General features: G+C 44.9%; 1 protein-coding gene across 5 annotated transcripts in view; it reads right to left on the bottom strand.

Moving 5' to 3' along the window:
* Positions 1 to 21,862, bottom strand: part of Ttc7b (tetratricopeptide repeat domain 7B) — a 204,623-nt gene that overhangs the window by 141,233 nt on the left and 41,528 nt on the right. For all 5 annotated transcript variants that reach the window (XM_040742629.1, XM_040742631.1, XM_040742630.1 and 2 more), the window contains one exon: positions 7,844 to 7,974. In XM_040742629.1, the coding sequence (XP_040598563.1) occupies positions 7,844 to 7,974 (131 nt within the window). The remainder of the gene's footprint in view (positions 1 to 7,843; positions 7,975 to 21,862) is intronic.

Raw genomic sequence — 21,862 nt, 5'->3', positions numbered from 1 at the left:
GAGTGTCTTGGTGAAAGGGAATGGGTGTGTTCTGGACTAAGGGACAGCTGGTGATCCTATCTACAATGGTTGGGACATTAGCATTTTCTTTGAAATGTTAGGTCTTTTCCCCCTTGGATGCTAATTGGTCCATTATTGGGTGGTGACTGGGTGGTCTCAGTTTGTGGTCTTTCCTGGAACCAGGTATTGCCTGAAACTTAGGTCTATTCTTTGACTTGGCTTCTATTGAGCCTGTCATGGCAGCAATATAACCAAGCTGGCCTGGGACCCACACCAAGCTGCCAAATGTGGCCACCATGTAGCTGAAACCACCAAATTCTGCAATGTCCAGGGGCTGGAACTTGCTCCCTCTTTCAATTACATAGGCAGCAGCCTTCTGTTTTCTTCATTGCTTAAGTCAATGGCTCTCAACCTTCCTTACCACTGTGACTCTTTAATACAGTTCCTCATAAAATTACTTTTGCTGCTATTACATAACTGCAAATTTTGCTATTGTTATGAATTGTAATGTAAATATCTGTGCTTTCCAATGGTCTTAGACCATGCCTGTTAAAATATCATTTGACCGCTAAAGGGGTTGTGATCCACAGGTTGAGAATCACTGGATTAAGCTTTTCCTTAATCCCTTTTTACAATCTGGAAGCTTAGCTGGATGGGGTCTTGCTCTGAGGTCACCACTCCCTTTATTCCATTTAGCATCAGGCTTTTCTTTAACCTTTTTATCTCCATGAGCACTGGACTTGGTTCCATTACACTTCCTGGCTCTCCCTCCCTCCCCCAAACTATACATTTAAAAAATTTTCATTATAAATCTGCATAAGACTGACCACTAATAATCATAAGACAGAGGCAACAGTAGGCTTCTTTGAGATCTCCTTTGCCAAGGCCATTAACCTTAAAATCTTTTCAATTTAGACTCAGATTTCTTGGGACAAGAGCAGAAAGCAGCTACCTTCTTCTCCCAGACATCACACGAACAATCTCTAGTCTACTTACTAGCATTCTCCTCTGAAACCTCTTGAGCCAAGCCATCATAATCTACATTGCTCTCAGCACCACTGCCTTCCCCACTCCTAGTAAATGTTCCATTAAGCACCACTTAAAGCATTCAACTGCTTTTCTAGTGCAAACTCTCAAAGGCTACATTCTGCCAACAAGCAGCAAGATCAGACCTGTCACAGCAATACCCCGTGCCCTAGTACCAACTTCTATCTTAGTGTTGTATTGCTGTGAAAAGACACCATAACCACAGCAACTCTTATGAAGGAAAGCATTTAATTGGGGCTTGCTTAACGTTTCAGAGGTTTAGTCCATTCTTGTCAAGACAGGGGTGGGGGTGGGGGGGGTGGAGTGCATGGCGGCATGTAGGCAGACATGGTTCTGGAGCAGCAGCTAAGAGTTCTACACCTGCATCTACAGGCAGGCAGCAGGAAGAGAGCCACCAGGCTTAGAATGGGCTTTATGCAACTCCAAAGTCCAACCCCAGGGGCACACTTTCTCCAAGAAAGCCACACCTCCTAAGCCTTTTAAATAGTGCTCCCTGGTGACCAAATATTAAATCTATGAGCTTATTAGGTCCATTCTCATCAAGCCACCACAAAAAAGCATTGAAGTTTGTAATAAAAATTAATTATATCTACTATATGATACCAAACCCTAATCTTGATTTGTGAATTAATTTTTTTTAAATAGGGAAGAGTAAAAAACTTTTGAAGTCTTAGATGGGGATTACTCCAACATTAAAGTTTTAATAATAATAAAAGTGTAGTTAAGAGAGTACATTACTCTTGCAGAAGACCCAAGTTTGCTTCCCAGAGCCCACATCTTACACCTCACAACTTGTCTATATCTTCAACTCCAGAAGATCTATGCTCTTTTCTGGCCTAAATATGCATTGCACTCACATGTACAAACCCACACACAGATAAAAAAACACACAATTTAAAAAATAAAGTAATTAAAACAAGATACAATAAATATAATAAAAGATTACATAACAATAAAAAGAACCAATGCATGCTGTAACACAAACAGACCTTGAGAAGGTTATGCTAAGTCTAAGAAGCCAGCCACTGTAGCTCACACACTATGTGACGTCATACAAAATGTTCAGAACATCCACACTTACAGAAGCAGAAAGCTTAGCAAGAGTTCGGCACTGTGAGAATAGATGCCAGAGTAACTCCTGGCAGGTACAAGGCTTCCTTTCAGATTGATGAAAATATCCTGGGATTAAATACTGGAGATGCTCACACAGCTCCAAATATAATAAAAAAGGCTGAAGGCACTCATGTACCTGTAGCCCCAGCTACTTCAGGAGCTGAGGCAGCAGGATGAGCAGCTCAGGTGATATCCTATCTCATGTACATAAACAAGTAGATAAATACAAAAGACACAGAATTATCCAATTCAAATGGATGGACTATACAATGTATAAATCGCATCTCAGCAACACATCCTTTAACATTATTATATTTACTCACTTATTGCATGTAGGGGAGTTTTACACACTGTAGAGCAAGTGTGTAGGTTAGAGGACAATTTGTAGGAGTTGACTCTTGCCTAGCATGTGAGTCCTGGGATTGAACTCAGGTCTTCTGACTTGGCAGCAAGTGCCTTTTCTCATTGAGATATCATACTGATCTGACACTAATCTTTAAAACAACAACAACAATAATAACAATTAAGCAAATATGGGGGACATGTCAATCCCATTAATAATTGAAAAATGTAAACTAAGTACACAACACATCATGTTTACCTGGAAAATAACTTTGTAGCAATTTGTCAGATGTGGAGCACCACCTCGTCTCCTTCCTGAACTGCAGAAGTTGAAAGGTGTGAGAACTGACTATGACCCAGTACATGGTTGACAAAAAAGGTAGAAATAGCCCCACGTCTGGGAATCCAGCCCTAGGAAATAGTGTAAAGCAAGGGAAAAGCTGCCTGGAGCACATTGCCACATTAGACCCAATAATAAGTTATCACCTGAAATAATATATAACCATGAAAGTGATGTAAAGTTTAATACTATAGTAAAAACAAGGCAGATAGAAAATGCTTTCCTGGCCAGGAGTTGGTGGCTCACACCTTTAATCTCAGCACTCGGGAGGCAGAGGCAGGCAGATCTTGTTCTATAGAGAGAGTTCCAGGAAAGCCAGGGATACACAGAGAAACCCTGTCTCAAAAAATCAAGAAAAGAAAAGAAAATGCTTTGCTGTTTTGAAGGCAAAGGCATTACAAGAACACGTGGAAGTGAACATAAGTGACCGTTTCCTTCTGGTTACTAGGCTTTTCTGGAGTTAAGAATGCTGTGGAGTACAGGTCCAGGCAGTCAGATGTCAGGCTCAAAACCAGAGGGGCAAGAGTAGTCAGTTCATCTCTGGACATTTCTGCAAGGAAGCGTTCGTGTACTGGCCTATGCTCTGGGCCAAAGTGAAGAGATGGAAATTGAGCAGGGAGGACATTGTCTCTTGACTGTCTCACATTTGAAAGCTACTTCAGTGGGCCCTCGACTCAAGACCTGCCTCTCTCAGCATCAGCACCTAGCTTGAATCAGGACACACAGTGACCTTAATGTGATCCTGCTCTGGATCCATCACTCAGCCAGGCCACTCAAGTTCCCTTGCATGGCAGACATCTTCGTGACCTGAGGTCTCTGAGCAGCTGAGGAGAAGGAATCGGGGCTGGGATCTGCAATACTTGGGCACCTGGCGTTTCTTCTTGGAACTTTAGCATTAAAGTGGCCATAAACAGTTACAGACGCCCTGCAGTTTAGCTTTAGCTTCTTTTCCAAAACTGGGTGTGAAGAAATGAGCGGTCAGCAGAAGGTAGGGTTCCGTCCTGGCCCTGCTCCTGCTCTAGAATGCTACCACCAGCTGGCCAGGTAGTATATGCAGGATGACCTCATGTGCCAAAAGCAGGGCTTGGGTTATGACAGCCAGGATGAGATCATCTATATCCATATCACTGCACCACCAGAAGTGCCTTACAGAGCAGAAAACTTTACTTACTGTTGGCATGCTGCCATTATCTGAATATAAACTAATCAAGGCTACCCTATGTCACTGCTAATGTTATTTGCTTGAATTTGATAAGTCTGATCAAATTATTTTACATACAATATTTGCTGTATTTTATTCTCTTTCAGAAAACAAACTATCAGAGAACATCATTGGTGCATATCTCTATAAGCCTAACTTGACAAGGACAACCCTAAACAAACCCTGAACACAGTTTTCATTGACTCATCTCCCTTGACCCCACCCCCACATTTGAGACCAGCACCTAGCATGCTATTTGATATAGCTGGATCTTAAAGCCTTTGAAATTAGACAACTCCAGGCACACACCTTTAATCCCAGCACTCGGGAGGCAGAAGCAGGCAGAGCTCTGTGAGTTCGAGGTCAGTATGGCCTACAGAGCGAGTGCCAGGAGAGGCTCCAAAGCTACACAGAAAAACAAACTAAACTAAAACAAACAAACAAACTAAAACAAAGCAAAACAAAAATCAGACAACCTCGGTCCCACTATGAAAACAGAAAGATGAATCACAAGAAACAAATGAATAGGCCAAGGTTCATCTGGGTGTGAAGAACAATCCAGAACCCAGGAACAGGAAGAGCAGGCTTCATAACAGACAGGGCAATCCCATGACTCCGAAAGGATACTACACGAACTTATCTCCACATTCCTAACAAGACAGTGTGCTTGTCCAGATTTTCATCTAAACACCCGGAACTTTTAAAGGTTGTAGTGGACAGTATGCTAATATTTGTTGTGTGCTAACAAGGCACTGAGAAACACTATATGGCAGTTACTGTGGCTATTTATAGATGAGGTTCCTGAACACAGAGAGGCCAGGTGACATGCCTCACTGTTCCACAGCTAAGCGGAGTCTTGACCAGGATTCCAGCACCAACCCACTGTACTGCTCTGTTGCCTCTCCAGGCTTAAACTAGCAGACTCAAGGGGAAGGCAAGATCAGTCCCCTTCCTGAAGAGTCATTCACTGTCCCTCTGTACAGTTCCTATATGGGTGAACAAAAAGGCCAGTTACAGGGAGATTCAGAGAATGACAGATTAGGAGAAATGTTAGCCACCGCACTACAAAAACCTCAAGAGTTCTCCCAAAACTTTATTTTTGTTGAATGAATGAAGTTAAAAGCCAGTGGTCTTTAAAAAACGCAAATAAATCCTGGCAAACAGCAGCTTCCTCACCCCAGAGTGGTAGGAGGGCAGAAGCCACTGTACACTGCCTCTGGCCAGCGACTTCGTAGGACAGCTGGAAGATGAGGCACTATTTGTCCCAGGCTTGCAGGTTTTTACCCTTTCAGAGTCAATTCCTGCTTTCCCTCCAGCATGATTCTTTAACAGTTCAAAATCAACTCAACTGAGTTCAAATTTAAAAACAAATAAGGTCGATGAATCTCTGCACTTCCTCGAAGCCCAGTTTCCCTCAGTTTCTAGACTGGCCAACGTAAAATGTCTTACGTACCTACTGCAGTCAAACAAAACAGATGTTTGGCTCAGTCAACCTCTCTCCTTGCTCAAGTCTGGGCAGATCCAAGTTCCCATAAAGGAAAAACCAGAGCCAGAAAGAGCCATGCAGAAAAGCTGGGCTCCCATGGAGGCAGGAAACTGTGCTTGTCTGTGGTTCTGGAAGCCGAGGTTCTCCAAGTCCAATACCTCAGAGTGCTTTCCACAAGTGAGGGTGTGGGGTGGGAGGGTAACAGTTCAACATGGCCACACAGTGGCTTGGAGATAAACTGGGTGTTGGGAGAGAGCTGATTCCTAACTGGCCAAACTTACTGGGTGTCCTCGGGCCCTAATTTTCTTTTCAAAATCTAACTCCTGTGATCTCTAAAACCAAAAACAGAAGGAAGTGGTGAAGAAGCAGGAAGGGAAGTTTCTTTTGAATTCCATGACTATGTATTTCCTTGATGTGCCGCTGAAGAACTCAGCAGGAACCAGGGAGTTATTATATTGCTATTTCCTGTATCACTGCACACACATGTGACAGATGAGTCCCTTTCTCCCTGTCAGGGAAGGGCAGCTCCAAAGTGGGCAACTGGACAGTAAGCTGAGAAATAAAGATCTCTGGGTGAGCCAAGCTGTGTGGTCAGAAAAAGAGGCCAACTAGGATGAACTGAGTTTTCCACAGCCACGTGCTGGCCACCAGAGAGGGAGGAACATAGATTTCAAAATCAGCTGCACAATCAATCAATGATGACAACAACAAAATTCACTCCTCATAGAACCTTCCAATGAACAGCATACAGCCGGAGAGTCTATCAACCTGAACTCACACCCCATGGCTAGGTAGGCCCAGGTCGAATGATTCTCCCCAGTTGCCATCCACGCCTCAGTTTCTGCTTTCTCTGCTCAGAGACAATTCTGACTCTCCCCACATCCACCAATACACTATAAAATGATTCATGTAAGAATTGCTCCCTATCTGCACCCGTGAGAGAGGAGGTTTAGTTAGTCCCCCTATGTCCTGTAATCATGGAAAAACTCATGGAAAGCACACCTTCTGAACAACACACCTTCTGATCAGTGTTCAAGTCTTGGTTACCATGTCAAACAATGTCACAGATGCACATCTGGACCTGAGAGGGCTAAGATCACAGTCCAGCTTTGGTTAGACCCCGGGAAAGTGCTACAGAAGAAACTGTTTGGCATTGTTGTCATTACAAATCAGTGACACCAAGAATCTAATATGCTCCAGCTCTAGAGTAAGTGTCTTTATCCACATGACCTTATAGAGTTCTTGCAAGAATTTCATGAGGTAGGACTATTTTTATGAGGTTTTTATAGATGGGAAAACTGAGGCTGAGCTCTGAAGGAGCTTAGTAAAGAACAGACTGGAAAGACAAGGATCCTTCTGAACAGGTAAGATGCCCACCTATCCTGGGCTCCATCCCTGACCCCATCCTTGACCCCATCCCTGACTCCTTCTCTGGTCTCATCCCTGACCCCATCCCTGACCCCATCCTTGACCCCTTCCCTGGCCCCATCCCTATCCCCATCCCTGACTCCAGTCCCTGACCCCATCCTTGACCTCATCCCTGACTCCTTCTCTGGTCTCATCCCTGACCCCATCCCTGACCCCATCCCTAACCACATCCTTGACCCCTTCCCTAGCCCTATCCCTATCCCCATCCCTGACTCCAGTCCCTGACCCCATCCTTGACCCCATTCCTAGTCACATCCCTGAGCCCTTCCCTACCCTCCTTTGCCCTATCCCCGATCCATTCCCTGACCCCATCCCTGACCCCTCTGACCCCATCCCTGACCCCTTCTCTGGCCCCATCCCTGACCCCATCCAGCCTCCCGCATCCTCTGCTCACTCAGTCTCTGCTGGTATGACATTCTTGTTAGTTGCCATTTTTCCTTCCCCTGCCATAGAGCAAACATGTGACTTCTAGGACCTCCCAGACAGTCTCAGGAGGCAGTCTCTGCTCCAAACAGACTAGCTAAGTCCCTGGCAGTCCTATGCCATGCTATCAATGCAAAGCTGCCCAAACTCCAGCTGGATACCTACTGGTAGGAAGAGCATGCAAAGAAGTAGGAATCTCAACCCAGGAAAACAAGAGTGGTTGTCCAGTTTCAGTGTGGCAGAGGTATGGACAGCCCATGCTGCCGTATCTGCACACACACACTGACATAGAGACCACACCGATGGCCATTTTCTCTATAACATTCAGGAATGCAAGCAGAACTTGTACCCAGAGGTACACAGGTCGAAGGTGTTCCAGAGATAGCCTACAGCTGAGCACACTTGGATTTGGTATGAAGTCAAGGGGAGGATGCCAGCTGTAATAAACACGGTTCTTTCTTACCCTTTCTATCTCCTGGAGGTACAAGAGTGCGATGTCCCCAGCTTTCTCATAGCAGGTGATGACATCTTGTTCCCGGTCCACATGGAGATTGCTGGTAGAGGATGAAACAGGCAGCTTCTCTAAACAAAGTCCTGAGAGCAAAGCAAACACACAGAAACTGGATGAGTTGGTTTTCGTGGGACTCAATTTTAGGTTTCCCTCTAGAGGGCCAGAAAATGGTCTGCGCCATAAGAGGCTATGAGAGGAGTAGATCCTCCAACCTGTCCTCCGTTTAATGAGTCAGGGTCTCACTATGTAGTACTGGCTGGTCTAGAACTCCCTAAGTAGGCCAAGCTGGCCTCGAACTCACAAAGATCTGCTTGCCTCTCCCTCTGCTTCTCAATGAAAGGCGTGTGACAGCACACCCTGACTGTCCTCTCTTAAGACAAGCAGAGCATCAAAGTGCAGCACCAGAAGGCATAGTTGCAGCTACAGAAGACGCTGCTCACAATGCAGTCTACTTCAGCTTGATTCAGTTTGAACTTGAGGGCCCTTCGCCACCAACCTTTCAGTTCTGAAGACTACAGTGTCATTGATCTGTCAGCCTGCCTGGGCAATGGGGTGCCAGGACATGTGGACAGACATTCCGGGTGTCTGTAGGGTGTTTCTGAATGAGGTTTACACTTGGGATGGTAAGCTGAGTAAGTGTGTTGCTCTCCCTAAGTGGGCAGGCCTCATCTAGTCACCTGGATAGAATAGGACAACTAAGACAGAGAAGAGCATGGCCTTTTCTGGCTAAACAGCAGCACTGGCTCCTCTTGGCCTGGGGCCTGCTGGCTCTCAAACTGAAACCCATGCCTCTGTATATTGGGGTTCCCAGGCCTTCAGACTGGACTGGAAGTACACCAGCAGCTCCCCTGGGGTTACAGCAGTCAACTAAAGGTCTTACTTCCTACGGACCCTGTCCCAGGAGGTTCCTGACCAATACAAACACTCTCCCTCAACGATGCCCAAAGCTCTTTGGCAATTTTTAAAAATAAGCAAATCTGGCAGTTCTGGCTTCGATTTGAAGTGTCTCCAAGGGCCTTTATATCAAAGGCATGACCCCAAAGTGGTGCTCCTGGGAAGACATGGGATCCATTAAGAGGTGTCAGCTTGTAGGAGGTGTCTGGGTCACTGGGGCATACCTTGGAACGCGTTTTCAATGCTCTGAGGGAGCGGTGCCTAGAAACTAGGGAAACCTTTTCCCATTCAGACTAACACTCAGGCCAAGAGTTTAGGAATAATTAGAACATGTGGATCGTTTCTCAGTTCTGGGCTAAAAGAAAACCCACAACATTGTCTGGAGGCATTTTTCTCATAGAAACAACTCTAACAGGGTAGAGTCTACAGTTGAGATATAAAAAGCATGCAAGGCAAAAAAAAATTTCAACGTGAAGATGAGCAGACATTTGATGCTGGTGCCCACCAACCTTCAGTTGGCCCGGAGAAATCACAATCAGTCTTTAGGCACCGAAAGGCAGAGGGGGAAGACGTGGTGGGATGATGTGGCAGAATTTTTACAATAGGATCTCTGCTGCTTCAAGGGCCCCATGACATGATGCACATTCCAGCTCAAGAGAGTCTGGAATTGGAAGGGGCAGATCAATTCCCTGTACAGCTGAAGAGGTAGAAACCTGTCATGACAAGGAAAGTGATTTGTCCCAAACCAGACAGTTAATGGGTCTTTAGTCTCCTGACTGACATACATCATGTTAGGTACTAATATTCAGTGTGGACTCTACTCCATGTCCCTTCATGGCTTGCTAGCTCATTTCTTTCTCTTGCTAACTAATATTCGACTACCTAACCAGTTGAATGCTTGATTGCTTAGTTTTGGCTATTGAAGAAGTTATAAACACCCATGTGTAGGATTTTTTTCTTTCTTTTTTGTTGACATTAAGTTTCAATTCAGTTTAGTAAATACTAAAATGTGTAATTTCTAGATCACACGCAAAACATCGTTGAAGATATAGGTTTGGAAGAAACCTCCCCATACTGCTTCTGGCCTTTTGACTCAGAACAAGAGTCTCATTGTTTTCCAAGGTACTGTATTGCTCTGTTCACCAGCAGAACCGAAGAGTTTCTGCTGCCCTGCTTCTGCCCAGCGCCGGTGCTGCTGGTCTGGGAGTTGCCAGCCTGTCAAGGGCACAGTGATGTCTCACTCTACCTTCCCTGATGACTGGGGTCAAGTACTTTCACATGCTTATTCACCACCTGCACGCCTTATTTGAAGTGCTGCCTGGTTAAATTTTTTGCTCTTTTTCAGTTTGGGTATTCAGGGATTTCCAGTGTTGAGTCTTAAATGAAAGTCCTTTATCAGAAATATTTATTTTGTGATTTTTTTTTCAAAATCTATGGCTTCTGTAGAGTGTATTCACAATATGTTCATCTGTGCGTAGGTGAGCATGCATTGTTGGGGCAGGCAGGGTTCAACATGGGGTGTCTTTTCCTATCTCACATCACTTTTTGAGATAGGGTTTCTCACTTGGATCTGGAGCTTGCCAATTCAGGTAGACTGAGTCCAGCAAGCCCCAGGGACCCTGCTATGTCAGGCTCTCCAGTGCTGACATTGTGAGCACCTGCCAGGCTTTTATACTAGGCTAGGGCTCTGCATGCTTTCACAGACATAACCTTACCAGATGAGCCACACCCCCAGTCTTCCAAGCCAAACACTGTTCTTTCCACTCTGTTACTAGCATCTTTCACAGATTCAACATTATTATTTATTTCACAGATTTAACTTTATTAAATTCTAATTTTATCAACCTTTTCTTTTATGGATATTTAGATATTGTAACTAAACCTCATTGGTAAACACAAGGTCACCTAATTTTTCCTGTGTTACCTTCTAGGAGCTTCATAGCTTTGCATTTTATTTTGACACTTATCTATTTTGACATAATATTTGAGGTCCATGACTAGGTTTAAATCCTTTACTTTTCTGCACTGTGTTCAGCAGTCCAGGCGTTGTTTGTTGAAGACTATCTTTCTATATTGAGCTGCCTTTGCTCCTCTGTCAAATCTTAGTTGAATGGATCTACCTTTTAGCTCTGCTCTGTTCTATTGACTTACCCATCTGTTCTTTTACCAATATTATCTGTCTTGATCATTAAATATCATTCTGAGATCAGTAGCGAAGTATAGCATACACGAGATAAAATTTGCCTGCTTTATGTATTAAAAAATTTAAATAAATTCACAGTCTTGCACTAAGTATCATCATAATTTGTGGTGGTCTGATTAGGAATGCTTGTCCCATAGGGAGTGGCACTATTAGGAGGTGTGGCCTTGCTGGGGGAAGGGCTTTGAGGTCTCATATGCTCAAGCTACGTCCAGTGTGGCACAGTCTCTCCCTGCTCCTGTGGATCCAGATGCAGAACTCTCAGCTCCCCTCCAGCACCATGTCTGCCTGCACAATGCCATGTTTCCTGCTGTGCTGACTATGGACTAAATCTCTGAACAGTAGGCCAGCTCCAATTAAATGTTTATAGGAATTGCTATGGTCTTGGTATCTCTTCATAGCAACAGAAACCCAAACAAAAGTCAAGTTTAGAATATTCTCATCATCCTCAAATGATGCTTTCTGCTTGGATTTAGTCAGCTCTCAGTCCTGCCCTCAGGTTTAGACTGTCACCAATCTATTATCTCCATAGTTTACTCCATCTTCACAGAGCTGAGGGTCCTGTTTGTCTCCACAGAGCTGAGGGTCCTGTCTGTCTCCACGGAGCCAAAGGTCCTATCTGTCTCCACAGAGCTAAAGGTCCTGTCTCCACAAAGCTGAGGGTCCTATCTGTCTCCACAGAGCTGAAGGTCCTGTCTGTCTCCACGGAGCTGAAGGTCCTGTCTGTCTCCACAGAGCTGAAGGTCCTGTCTGTCTCCACGGAGCTGAAGGTCCTGTCTGTCTCCAGAGAGCTGAGGGTCTTGTCTGTCTCCACAGAGCTGAGGGTCCTGTCTGTCTCCACAGAGCTGAAGGTCCTGTCTCCACGGAGCTGAAGGTCCTGTCTCCACAGAGCTGAAGGTCCTGTCTGTCTCCACAGAGCTGAAGGTCCTGTCTGTCTCCACGGAGCTGAAGGTCCTGTCTGTCTCCAGAGAGCTGAGGGTCTTGTCTGTCTCCACAGAGCCAAAGGTCCTGTCTCCACAGAGCTGAGGGTCCTGTCTGTCTCCACAGAGCTGAAGGTCCTGTCTTCACAGAGCTGAGGGTGCTGTTTATGCAGATCTACCATGGAACTTTTAAACAGCATTCCCCCAGAGGGCAGGACGAGGCATCTCACTGTGTTTAGAGTCATATTTCCATGACCACTGACTCCAACCATCCACTTGTTCATGTGCCTACTTGTTATCTACACATCTTTAGTCAAGTGTTTAGCGCGCTTACAAGGTTGCTAGTTTTCCTACTGACTTGACAGCTTTTGTATATTTTAGATACAAATGTTAGATTTGTGGTGTGGAAATATTTCCATTCTATGAATTCTTCTCTTTTTTTTTTCTTTAAACAGTTTTTAAGAGGACACTTGCCCTGGGTGGCTAGAGATCAACCACAAACCACCCAGCACCATGAGCCTAGGCACAAAGAGGATATTTTTTAAATAGCAGAAATAAACTTTTGATGAAATGTAACGTATCCATTTTTCTTTAAAAGGACTGAGTTTGAGCTAACAAGGCTTTGCTTTAAATTTCCTTTAAAATTGGGATGTAGGAATTGATCCACACTGCCATCATGTTTACATAAATTGCAAGGTAAAGACTGAGCTGACCTTTTTACAAATAGACCTCCAGCTTTCTAATTCCACGTAACAACATTTTCCTTCCCTAAGGAAATGCACTTTTCTGGAAAATCATATTGGCACCAATGGGTGAATCTCCAGACTGTCTTCTGTTATGGTGATCTGTCTGTGCTCACACCAGTGCCTGGTGAGCGCCCCACAGTGATCTCTCTATACTAACACCAGTGTCTGGTGAGCGTCCTCACGGTGATCTCTCTATACTAACACCAGTGCCTGGTGAGTGTCCTCACGGTGATTTCTCTACATTAACACCAGTGCCTGGTGAGCGTCCCACGGTGATCTCTCTATACAAACACCAGTGCCTGGTGAGCGTCCCACGGTGATCTCTCTATACAAACACCAGTGCCTGGTGAGCGCCCCACAGTGATCTCTCTATGCTAACACCAGTGCCTGGTGAGCGTCCTCACGGTGATCTCTCTATGCTAACACCAGTGTCTGGTGAGCATCCTCACAGTGATCTCTCTCTACTAACACCAGTGCCTGGTGAGCATCCTCACAGTGATCTCTCTCTACTAACACCTGTGCCTGGTGAGTGTCCTCACGGTGATTTCTCTACATTAACACCAGTGCCTGGTGAGCGTCCTCACGGTGATCTCTCTATACTAACACCAGTGCCTGGTGAGCGCCCCACAGTGATCTCTCTATACTAACACCAGTGCCTGGTGAGCGCCCCACAGTGATCTCTCTATGCTAACACCAGTGTCTGGTGAGCGCCCCACAGTGATCTCTCTATGCTAACACCAGTGTCTGGTGAGCGCCCCACAGTGATCTGTCTATACTAACACCAGTGCCTGGTGAGCGCCCCACAGTGATCTCTCTATACTAACACCAGTGCCTGGTGAGCGCCCCACAGTGATCTCTCTATACTAACACCAGTGCCTGGTGAGCGCCCCACAGTGATCTCTCTATGCTAACACCAGTGTCTGGTGAGCGTCCTCACGGTGATCTCTCTATACTAACACCAGTGCCTGGTGAGCGCCCCACAGTGATCTCTCTATACTAACACCAGTGTCTGGTGAGCGCCCCACAGTGATCTCTCTATGCTAACACCAGTGTCTGGTGAGCGTCCTCACGGTGATCTCTCTATACTAACACCAGTGCCTGGTGAGCGCCCCACAGTGATCTGTCTATACTAACACCAGTGCCTGGTGAGCGTCCCACGGTGATCTCTCTATACTAACACAAGTGCCTGGTGAGTGCTCCACAGTGATCTCTCTATGCTAACACCAGTGTCTGGTGAGTGTCCTCACGGTGATCTCTCTATACTAACACCAGTGCCTGGTGAGCGCCCCACAGTGATCTCTCTATGCTAACACCAGTGCCTGGTGAGCGTCCTCACGGTGATCTCTCTATGCTAACACCAGTGTCTGGTGAGCATCCTCACAGTGATCTCTCTCTACTAACACCAGTGCCTGGTGAGCATCCTCACAGTGATCTCTCTCTACTAACACCTGTGCCTGGTGAGTGTCCTCACGGTGATTTCTCTACATTAACACCAGTGCCTGGTGAGCTTCCCACGGTGATCTCTCTATACTAACACCAGTGCCTGGTGAGCTTCCCACGGTGATCTCTCTATACTAACACCAGTGCCTGGTGAGCGCCCCACAGTGATCTCTCTCTACTAACACCAGTGCCTGGTGAGCGCCCCACAGTGATCTCTCTATACTAACACCAGTGCCTGGTGAGCGCCCCACAGTGATCTCTCTATACTAACACCAGTGCCTGGTGAGCGCCCCACAGTGATCTGTCTATACTAACACCAGTGCCTGGTGAGCGTCCCACAGTGATCTCTCTATACTAACACCAGTGCCTGGTGAGCGCCCCACAGTGATCTCTCTATGCTAACACCAGTGTCTGGTGAGCGTCCTCACGGTGATCTCTCTATACTAACACCAGTGCCTGGTGAGCGCCCCACAGTGATCTGTCTATACTAACACCAGTGCCTGGTGAGTGTCCTCACGGTGATCTGTCTATACCAACACAAGTGCCTGGTGAGTGCTCCACAGTGATCTCTCTATGCTAACACCAGTGTCTGGTGAGTGTCCTCACGGTGATCTCTCTATACTAACACCAGTGCCTGGTGAGCACCATCATACTCACGGCTGGGAGAACTGAAGGCTGCTGGCAGGACTCTGGAGGGAGAGGACAACTCTAAGATGAAGTATGTTCTTTTCTAAACTCTTTCCTCCATGCCTTTTACCTCTATTGATTTTGGTCTGTGTCTCTTTATGTAACACACAGTAAGTATGAATAAATTTTCCAAAGTGTGAACATTTTCCTGTAGTTAGTGCCATGAGGAACACTGACAAGCATTAGAGAACATAGTTGAATTCTTCTCACTTTGTCACATGTTTCTGACCTAGAATACAGTCGATCTTGTAAGTCTTGCTAGAAGAGAATGTGTGTTCTGTTGTAAGGTGGAATGCCATACAAAGGTCGGTGGGGTCAAGTCAACACAGTGTTTTCCTGCGCTTCTCTCTGTAATTTATTGATCTGTCATCCTGCTCTCCATTTATTGGAACGGGGTACTGAGTCATAGCATAACTGTATATCTGCCCATTTCTCTGTGACGTTTTATCAGCTGTCCATGTATTTTAAAGCTCTTCTACTGGCTATATAAACTCTAGAATTGTTACTATATCCCTTAATAGATTGTCTTCATTGTCTCAACACCACCTTTGTCGACTTTAATCCTGCTCCTCTGATTCTCATCTGGTTAGCATAACCACAGCACTGGTCTCGTCCCTTTTCCTCTCAATCTTCCGTGTCATTGTTTTTAAAATACTTCATATAGTCAACACTGGAACGAACCTTCCTTATTTTCCATTCTGATGATCTTTTAGTTTTAGTGTTTGGAACGTTTACACTTAGCCAAACAAGGTGACACATGCCCACGATCCCAGTATTCTGAAGGTTAGGCTCACACACTTGAGGCCAGCCTGGGCTACCCAGTGAGATTCTATCTCAAAAAACAAACAGATCCCCACAGTGACATTTGCTGAGGCGTGTGTTTGTCCCATGTGCCTGTGTTCTGTTCCTTCCCCCTCTTCTTCTGCCCTCTATTTGGCTAGCACTATTTATCTCACTTCTTAACTTGTCTGTTGCTTTTGGTTTCTATCTGCTATGATCTGTTTCAAATGACTTCACATGCTGTGAACAGCCTTTATAATGGATGATTTCATCTGTCCCCTTATAGCTGGTATTTGTATTAAGTAGTCAGTTACATATTAAAGAAACTTACTTTTCTACTTTCAGCAATACAGCTGGGCTCTTCTGTGCTAAGCATCCACTGTTGATTCTCATTTCCTTCTGGTGCCCAAAGTAATCCCTTTAATATATTAGGTGGGATGGTCCTAGTACTGCTTAGCTGTATTATGTCTGGGGATGCTATATATGATCTGCATCTTTGGAGCTATTTCACTAGGAAGGGAATTCAAGGTTGGTGGTTTGCTTCCCCCTCAATCTCCCTCCAAAGATGTTGCTCCACTCAATCCCCCCCTGCATGTTTCCTGAAAAGAATCCCATTTCTCACTCTCAGTCTGTTCATTTATATGGGTCTATTTTTCAGGTTTCATCATTGGGTGTGAGCGTTTGAATTATGAAGTACTTGAGCTTCACTGAGCTCCTAGAACTGAGTGTTTATAGTTTTGTAAAAACTAGAAAAGTGTTTAGCCATTATTTCTTCAGAAATGTTTATGTTGGCAGTGGAGATGGTTCAGTGGATAAAATACTTGCCATGATCCCGAGTTCAGATGCCCAGAACAGAAATGTGGTAGCACTTCCTGTAATCCCAGCACTCCTACAGAGAAACAGGAAGCAGAGACAGGAGAACCCCCAAAGGTTTGTGGTCCAGCTCATGGTATACACAATGGGGAAACAAGAGACAGCCTCATGTAAAGTGGGAGGCAAGAACCCACATGCAGGTGGTCTCAAACTTCTCTATGTGCCCTGTAGTAGACACATGGCTGCACCCACACACATGACAATATACAGACCACATACACACAAAGATAAAAACAAAATCCTTGTGGTCCCCATTTCCTTTCCTAGATGACTTTAATTACAGGTATATCAAGTCACCTAGCATTGTCATACGGTTCAGTTATAGTCTAGCTTGATCTCTTTGCTGTGAAAAAAGCACCCTGACCAGAAGTAACTTAGGAGAATAAAGTGTTTGTGTGGCCGGCAAAGCAATTACTTGGCCTATGCCTCCATGCCACAGTCCATCACTAGGGGGAGTCAGGGCAGGAACTCAGGCAGGAACTTGAAGTGAAGCCTGGAGGAATGCTGCTTGTTTGTTTGCTCTATGCTTGCTTACACAGCTCAGGACCACCTGCCAGGGAACAGTGCCGCCCACAGTGGGCTGGGCCCTTCTCTATCAAGTAACAACCAAGACAACCCCCATAGACACATCCACTGGCCATTCTGGTCTGAGTAACCCTTCAATTGCCCCCCTTAGGCGACTGTGGGCTGTGTCAAATCAACAATTAAAACTAAGAAGGACAAGGGCTACACTCTATATTCTTTCCACTTAAGAAAATTTCCCTGTTTAGTTTTACATATTTTTTATTGCTTTGTTCTCAAATTTGCTAATCTTTTCTTTTGCAATATCTATTCTGCATAAATCAATCCACTGAGCTGGGTGGTGGTAGCGCACACCTTTAATTCCAGCACTTGGAAGGCAGAGACAGGTGGATCTCTGAAACAAACAAAAAAACAAAACAAAAAAAGTAAGAAAAAGAAAAAAGAGAAATTATTTCATAGTTTCTTGAATAAGAACCAACCAAATAACATCAGAGCTGAAACTGGTAGTTTAATACAAGGAAAACCAATCCCCCAGAACGTGTTAAAAGGTCAAGAAAAAAGTTGGCTCCACTGGTTGACACTGTATCCCTGCAGGCTGGTCTCTGACCACTTATGTCCATGGCAAGGACCAAGCTATTCAGAGACATGCCAAGGCCTCTGAATCAAAGAAACACTAAGTCTGTTTAGTATAACTTGATTATCCTTGTATTTTACTAGGTTCCAAAAAGCCAAAGTCAGTCCTCAGGGTCTACAAGCAACAGTCACACATAGTTAATAAGGGTTTTCAAGCCAGCTCTACAACCTACAAGCCACCACATGAGGCCCAGTGCTTTGGGTGGGATCATGAGCTAGATAGAAAGTTTGTAACATTTAGGGTCTGGGCTGCATGAGTCCACAGTAACCAGTCTCCCTGTGGTCTTGTGGAAGGTCCTCATGGTGTCGGATTAATGGTTGTCACTTAACAGCCACATCAATACCTTCCAAGGATCATGCTCCAGTGATCTAATCATTTCCCACTAGCTCCCATATCTAGAAGTTCCATCATCCAGTAACATTAGCACCCTAGGAACCAGCACACAAACCTTTTGGGGGACACACTCTAGCCACAGCCAAGCCGTAACAAAATGCTATCTGACATCCAAAACCAGGTTTAAAGCATTAGCAATAAATATAGCTAACCATATTGCTGTGTTTCGAAAATGCAGAATACCCACCCAGTCTATAGTTCATCTCCCTGCTACTGGATGAAGTTTCTACAGAGGGATTAACAACTACAGGTCCTTCTGCGAAGGCTAATACATGTCCCATGAATGAATAATGATCAAATCATTTGTATTGTATACCCTCAAAGCTCTTCCCCACACATTGACTATTTAGTAAACACTCCGTATGTACTATCTGCCCACTCCTCAAGACTCAGAGAAGAGTCTCTGAGAAGTTAAGTGACCTGCCCAAGTGCTGGGGAAGAGTCAGAAGTAGACACTGTAAGACAGCCCATGTGCTGTGGAAGAAGCCCTGAGCTGGGGGTCACGCCCTTCCCAGGCTGTCCAGGGTACAGTGTTGAAAGCTGAGATACTACTAGGGGGCAAAAGACCAGGGGAAGGCCACCATAGGACAGGGTGCTAGACAGCTGAGAATTGGGCTGAGAGCCTCCCGCAACATGTCCAGCCTCTGTACTGTCCTATTTAGTTATTTAATTCCTGCATGCCTGGCTATATTTGAGAGGCCCTGGCCTTCTCTGGGTATAAGACTGTCCCATACTAATCCAAGTTCATTTAGCTAGGTCTTTCTCTGGGGTTTGATGTGCAGTTTCTGATTTCCACAGCTACCCTACAAGGAAGGTGCTCACAATCTTGTAGATTGACTGGATTTAGGACTCCACAGCTAACAAATAATAAAGCTACCATGCTTTGACCCTTGTTCCCTGTTTCCGTCTGGCAATATCTTTTACTGAGCGGCTAACAGCAGTGAATTCAGTGCCCACTCCCACCAAGGCAATAAAAATGAGTTTCAAGTTGAGTCTTATAAACCAAAGTCCAGTGCAGATTTTTCTCTCCCACCTTGGGCAATTCCAGGACCGCCAAACCTCCCAGTCCTTGTCTGTGCTATGAACTTCTGAGACACTAACTTGAGCTACAGGCTGAACAGTCATGAACAGGATAACCATGTCTCACGGCTAAAGTTGTAAATGTAACAGAGGACCTGTGAGCCACAGCACCAGTCATTCTTTCGTCGTTTATCTTAGCCACAGCTCCGGAACTCAGACACAGGAAAAGACACATTCTGGGGCCGCTGAAACCGGACCACGGGGAGTCTGGAACTGGACTTTGTAACTGGACGTACTAAACTTAGTATAATTTCACATCTCTGATAACCCAGCACCATGGTGTAGCCTTTAAAGGCTGTAAGACAATGGTTGGGATCTCAAGTTTCAAAGCTGAAAGGAAATCCAGGAAGAGCTCACGACTCACAATGCAAAGCTATAATGAAGGCAGCTCGCCCTGGGTGGCTGAACTTGTGTTCTTTTCTCTAGGGGCTCAGGGTTCCCACAGGTATCAGGTGTGCTGTGATCTATGGGAGATGAGGTGTGCAGGGCATCGAGAGGGACATGACTATGGAAATCACCCATGCTGGGGATGAAGGGCGGGGGAAGCTGTCACGGGTCTCCGGGGAGGTCTCTGTCAACCCACAGCTTCTGTGAGTTTAAGTGGATCCTGGCTAGAAGTCATGGCCGGGCCCTTTTGAGAACCACCAAGAAGTATTTTCCTTCTAGGCTCAGCATATCCTTATTAGGCATTAAATACATATCTACACACAGAGACACAGACATGAAGCCAGTCCTAGATTCGACATTTACCTGCCAGAGCAAACATTCTTTCAGTGATGTCTCTTCTCACTCTATAATTCTGCAAGCAACCGAGACGCAAATTCAACCTGAAGTACTCAGTCCGTGATTTGAATTTATGCTCTTTAAGTCTGCATTTAATAACCATATATCAACATGTATTTAACATGCAGCGACAATAACAGGTGTTGAGTGCTACTTGCCAGATAACTGAGAGCTCCATGACAGAGGGACTGGGCCTTGAGCTGGCAAATAAATCACCTTACCCAAGATGATACAAAAACAAGGCAGAGCTGGGGTCCAGCCAGCCAGTCTGAATCCACAGCTGTAGTTCTCTAGCAATATATTCCATTCTGTAAAGTCTCTGCTGCACGAGTCTCCATGCATTAATCAATAGCTATAATGGCCAAGCCTGTGGATTGTAAAGCAAGGCTCTCCATGTAAGATGGCTAAATGAGAGTCAGAGAAAGGCATATTCTATGTTTGAGGCCAGCCTGGTCTACAGACAGAGTTCTAGCCCAGCCAGGTCACATAGGGAAACCCTATCTCAAAAAAAAAAAGAAAGAAAGAAAGAAAGAAAGAAAGAAAGAAAGAAAGAAAGAAAGAAAGAAAGAAAGAAAGAAAGAAAGAAAGAAAGAAAAAGCTAAATGATGAAAACAGTGTCTGGCACATGATAAGTCTTCAAAAATAAATGAGTGGATAAATGACACTGATGAATATTACTTGTATCACTATTGCCTTAGGGTAACAGTAGCTGGAGAGACTCCAGGTGGGGAAATTATATCCATTTGCTCTGATGTTTATCAATGTTTAAACAACAGCTTGACTGAGACACTGTTCAAATATTATAAAATGTATTATAGTATATAACTCAGTGGAACATCACCAGCTAATTCCAGAACATTTTCATTACCCCAAAAAGAAGCCCCCACCAGAAGTTCCTTCCCATGCCCCTTCTCTTGGACTCTGAGACCGCTCACTCATTTTCTGCCTCTATGGATTTGTCTTTTCTAGGAACTCATAAAAATGGAGTCATATGGGATTGATCTTTGGTGTCTGGCTAGATGTATCAAAGTATTTTCAAGCTTCACAGTTATTTAGCAAGTATTACAGCTTTATTACTGTTTAAATTGAGGTAAAATGCACAAAGGTAAGATTAACCGTTTACAAGCTGCATTTAGTACAATGCTGTATGACTACTATTATCTATTTTTAAAGCCTCACTCCTTTTGATTGCCAAATAATATTCCACTGTATCAAAGTGCTTCATTTTCTTTATCCATTCGTAGACTGCTGAATTTTGCCCCCCCCCCACTTCTTGTATATCCAAAGAGTCCTACCACAAACCTTTGTGCACTGTTTCTCATGGGAGCCTATGCCTTCAATTCTCTTGGTTACAGAGACAGGCATGAACTAGTCCGTAGACCATGTTGGGCAACTCTTCTCTGTTGTGCTATTTTAAAGCTTTGTTTGAAAAGAAAAATCATAGCTACTACCTAACTATAGATCTGCTGGACAAAATACTGAAGTAAAGGGGCGTGGTGGGGGATGCTTTGAGCAGACAGCTGACTTTGAACCCTTGCTTCTCTGCACAATTACCCTGTGAGTCAGGGGCACACTGTAACATTTTGGAGACTCTCCTCATCACACAAATGTGCAGAGTGACACGTGCCGGTGACAATGCCAGTGCCTGGCATTCAGAAAACACTCAGCAAATAGTCACAACCTTCATTAGCAGGCATCTTCTTGGTGCCAGTGACAAGTCTCTTCTATTTTCTTTTCAGGGATATCTAAAAATACAGGAGAGCCTCAAGCAGAAAATTAGCATCTCCCACATTCCAGCCCCTCAGAGTTAAGTGCAATTAGCACAACTGTCACACACCCCTGATCCCAGTGTGATGCCTTGTCACTCTGGTTGTGGTTCATTTGCTCCCAGAGAAGATTTGTCACACACTGTGGACTCTGCAGTGCAAAATGGAACCTCTGTCCATCCCACTACAGCAAGGGTGACAGTGACCAGGGCATACATGCAACTGTTCTTGCCTCACTGCACAAAACCCCAGT

The sequence above is a fragment of the Mesocricetus auratus genome, unplaced genomic scaffold (assembly GCF_017639785.1).
Source record: "Mesocricetus auratus isolate SY011 unplaced genomic scaffold, BCM_Maur_2.0 Super-Scaffold_15014, whole genome shotgun sequence".
NCBI lineage: Eukaryota > Metazoa > Chordata > Mammalia > Rodentia > Cricetidae > Mesocricetus > Mesocricetus auratus.
This window is presented reverse-complemented; position numbering and strand designations above follow the sequence as displayed.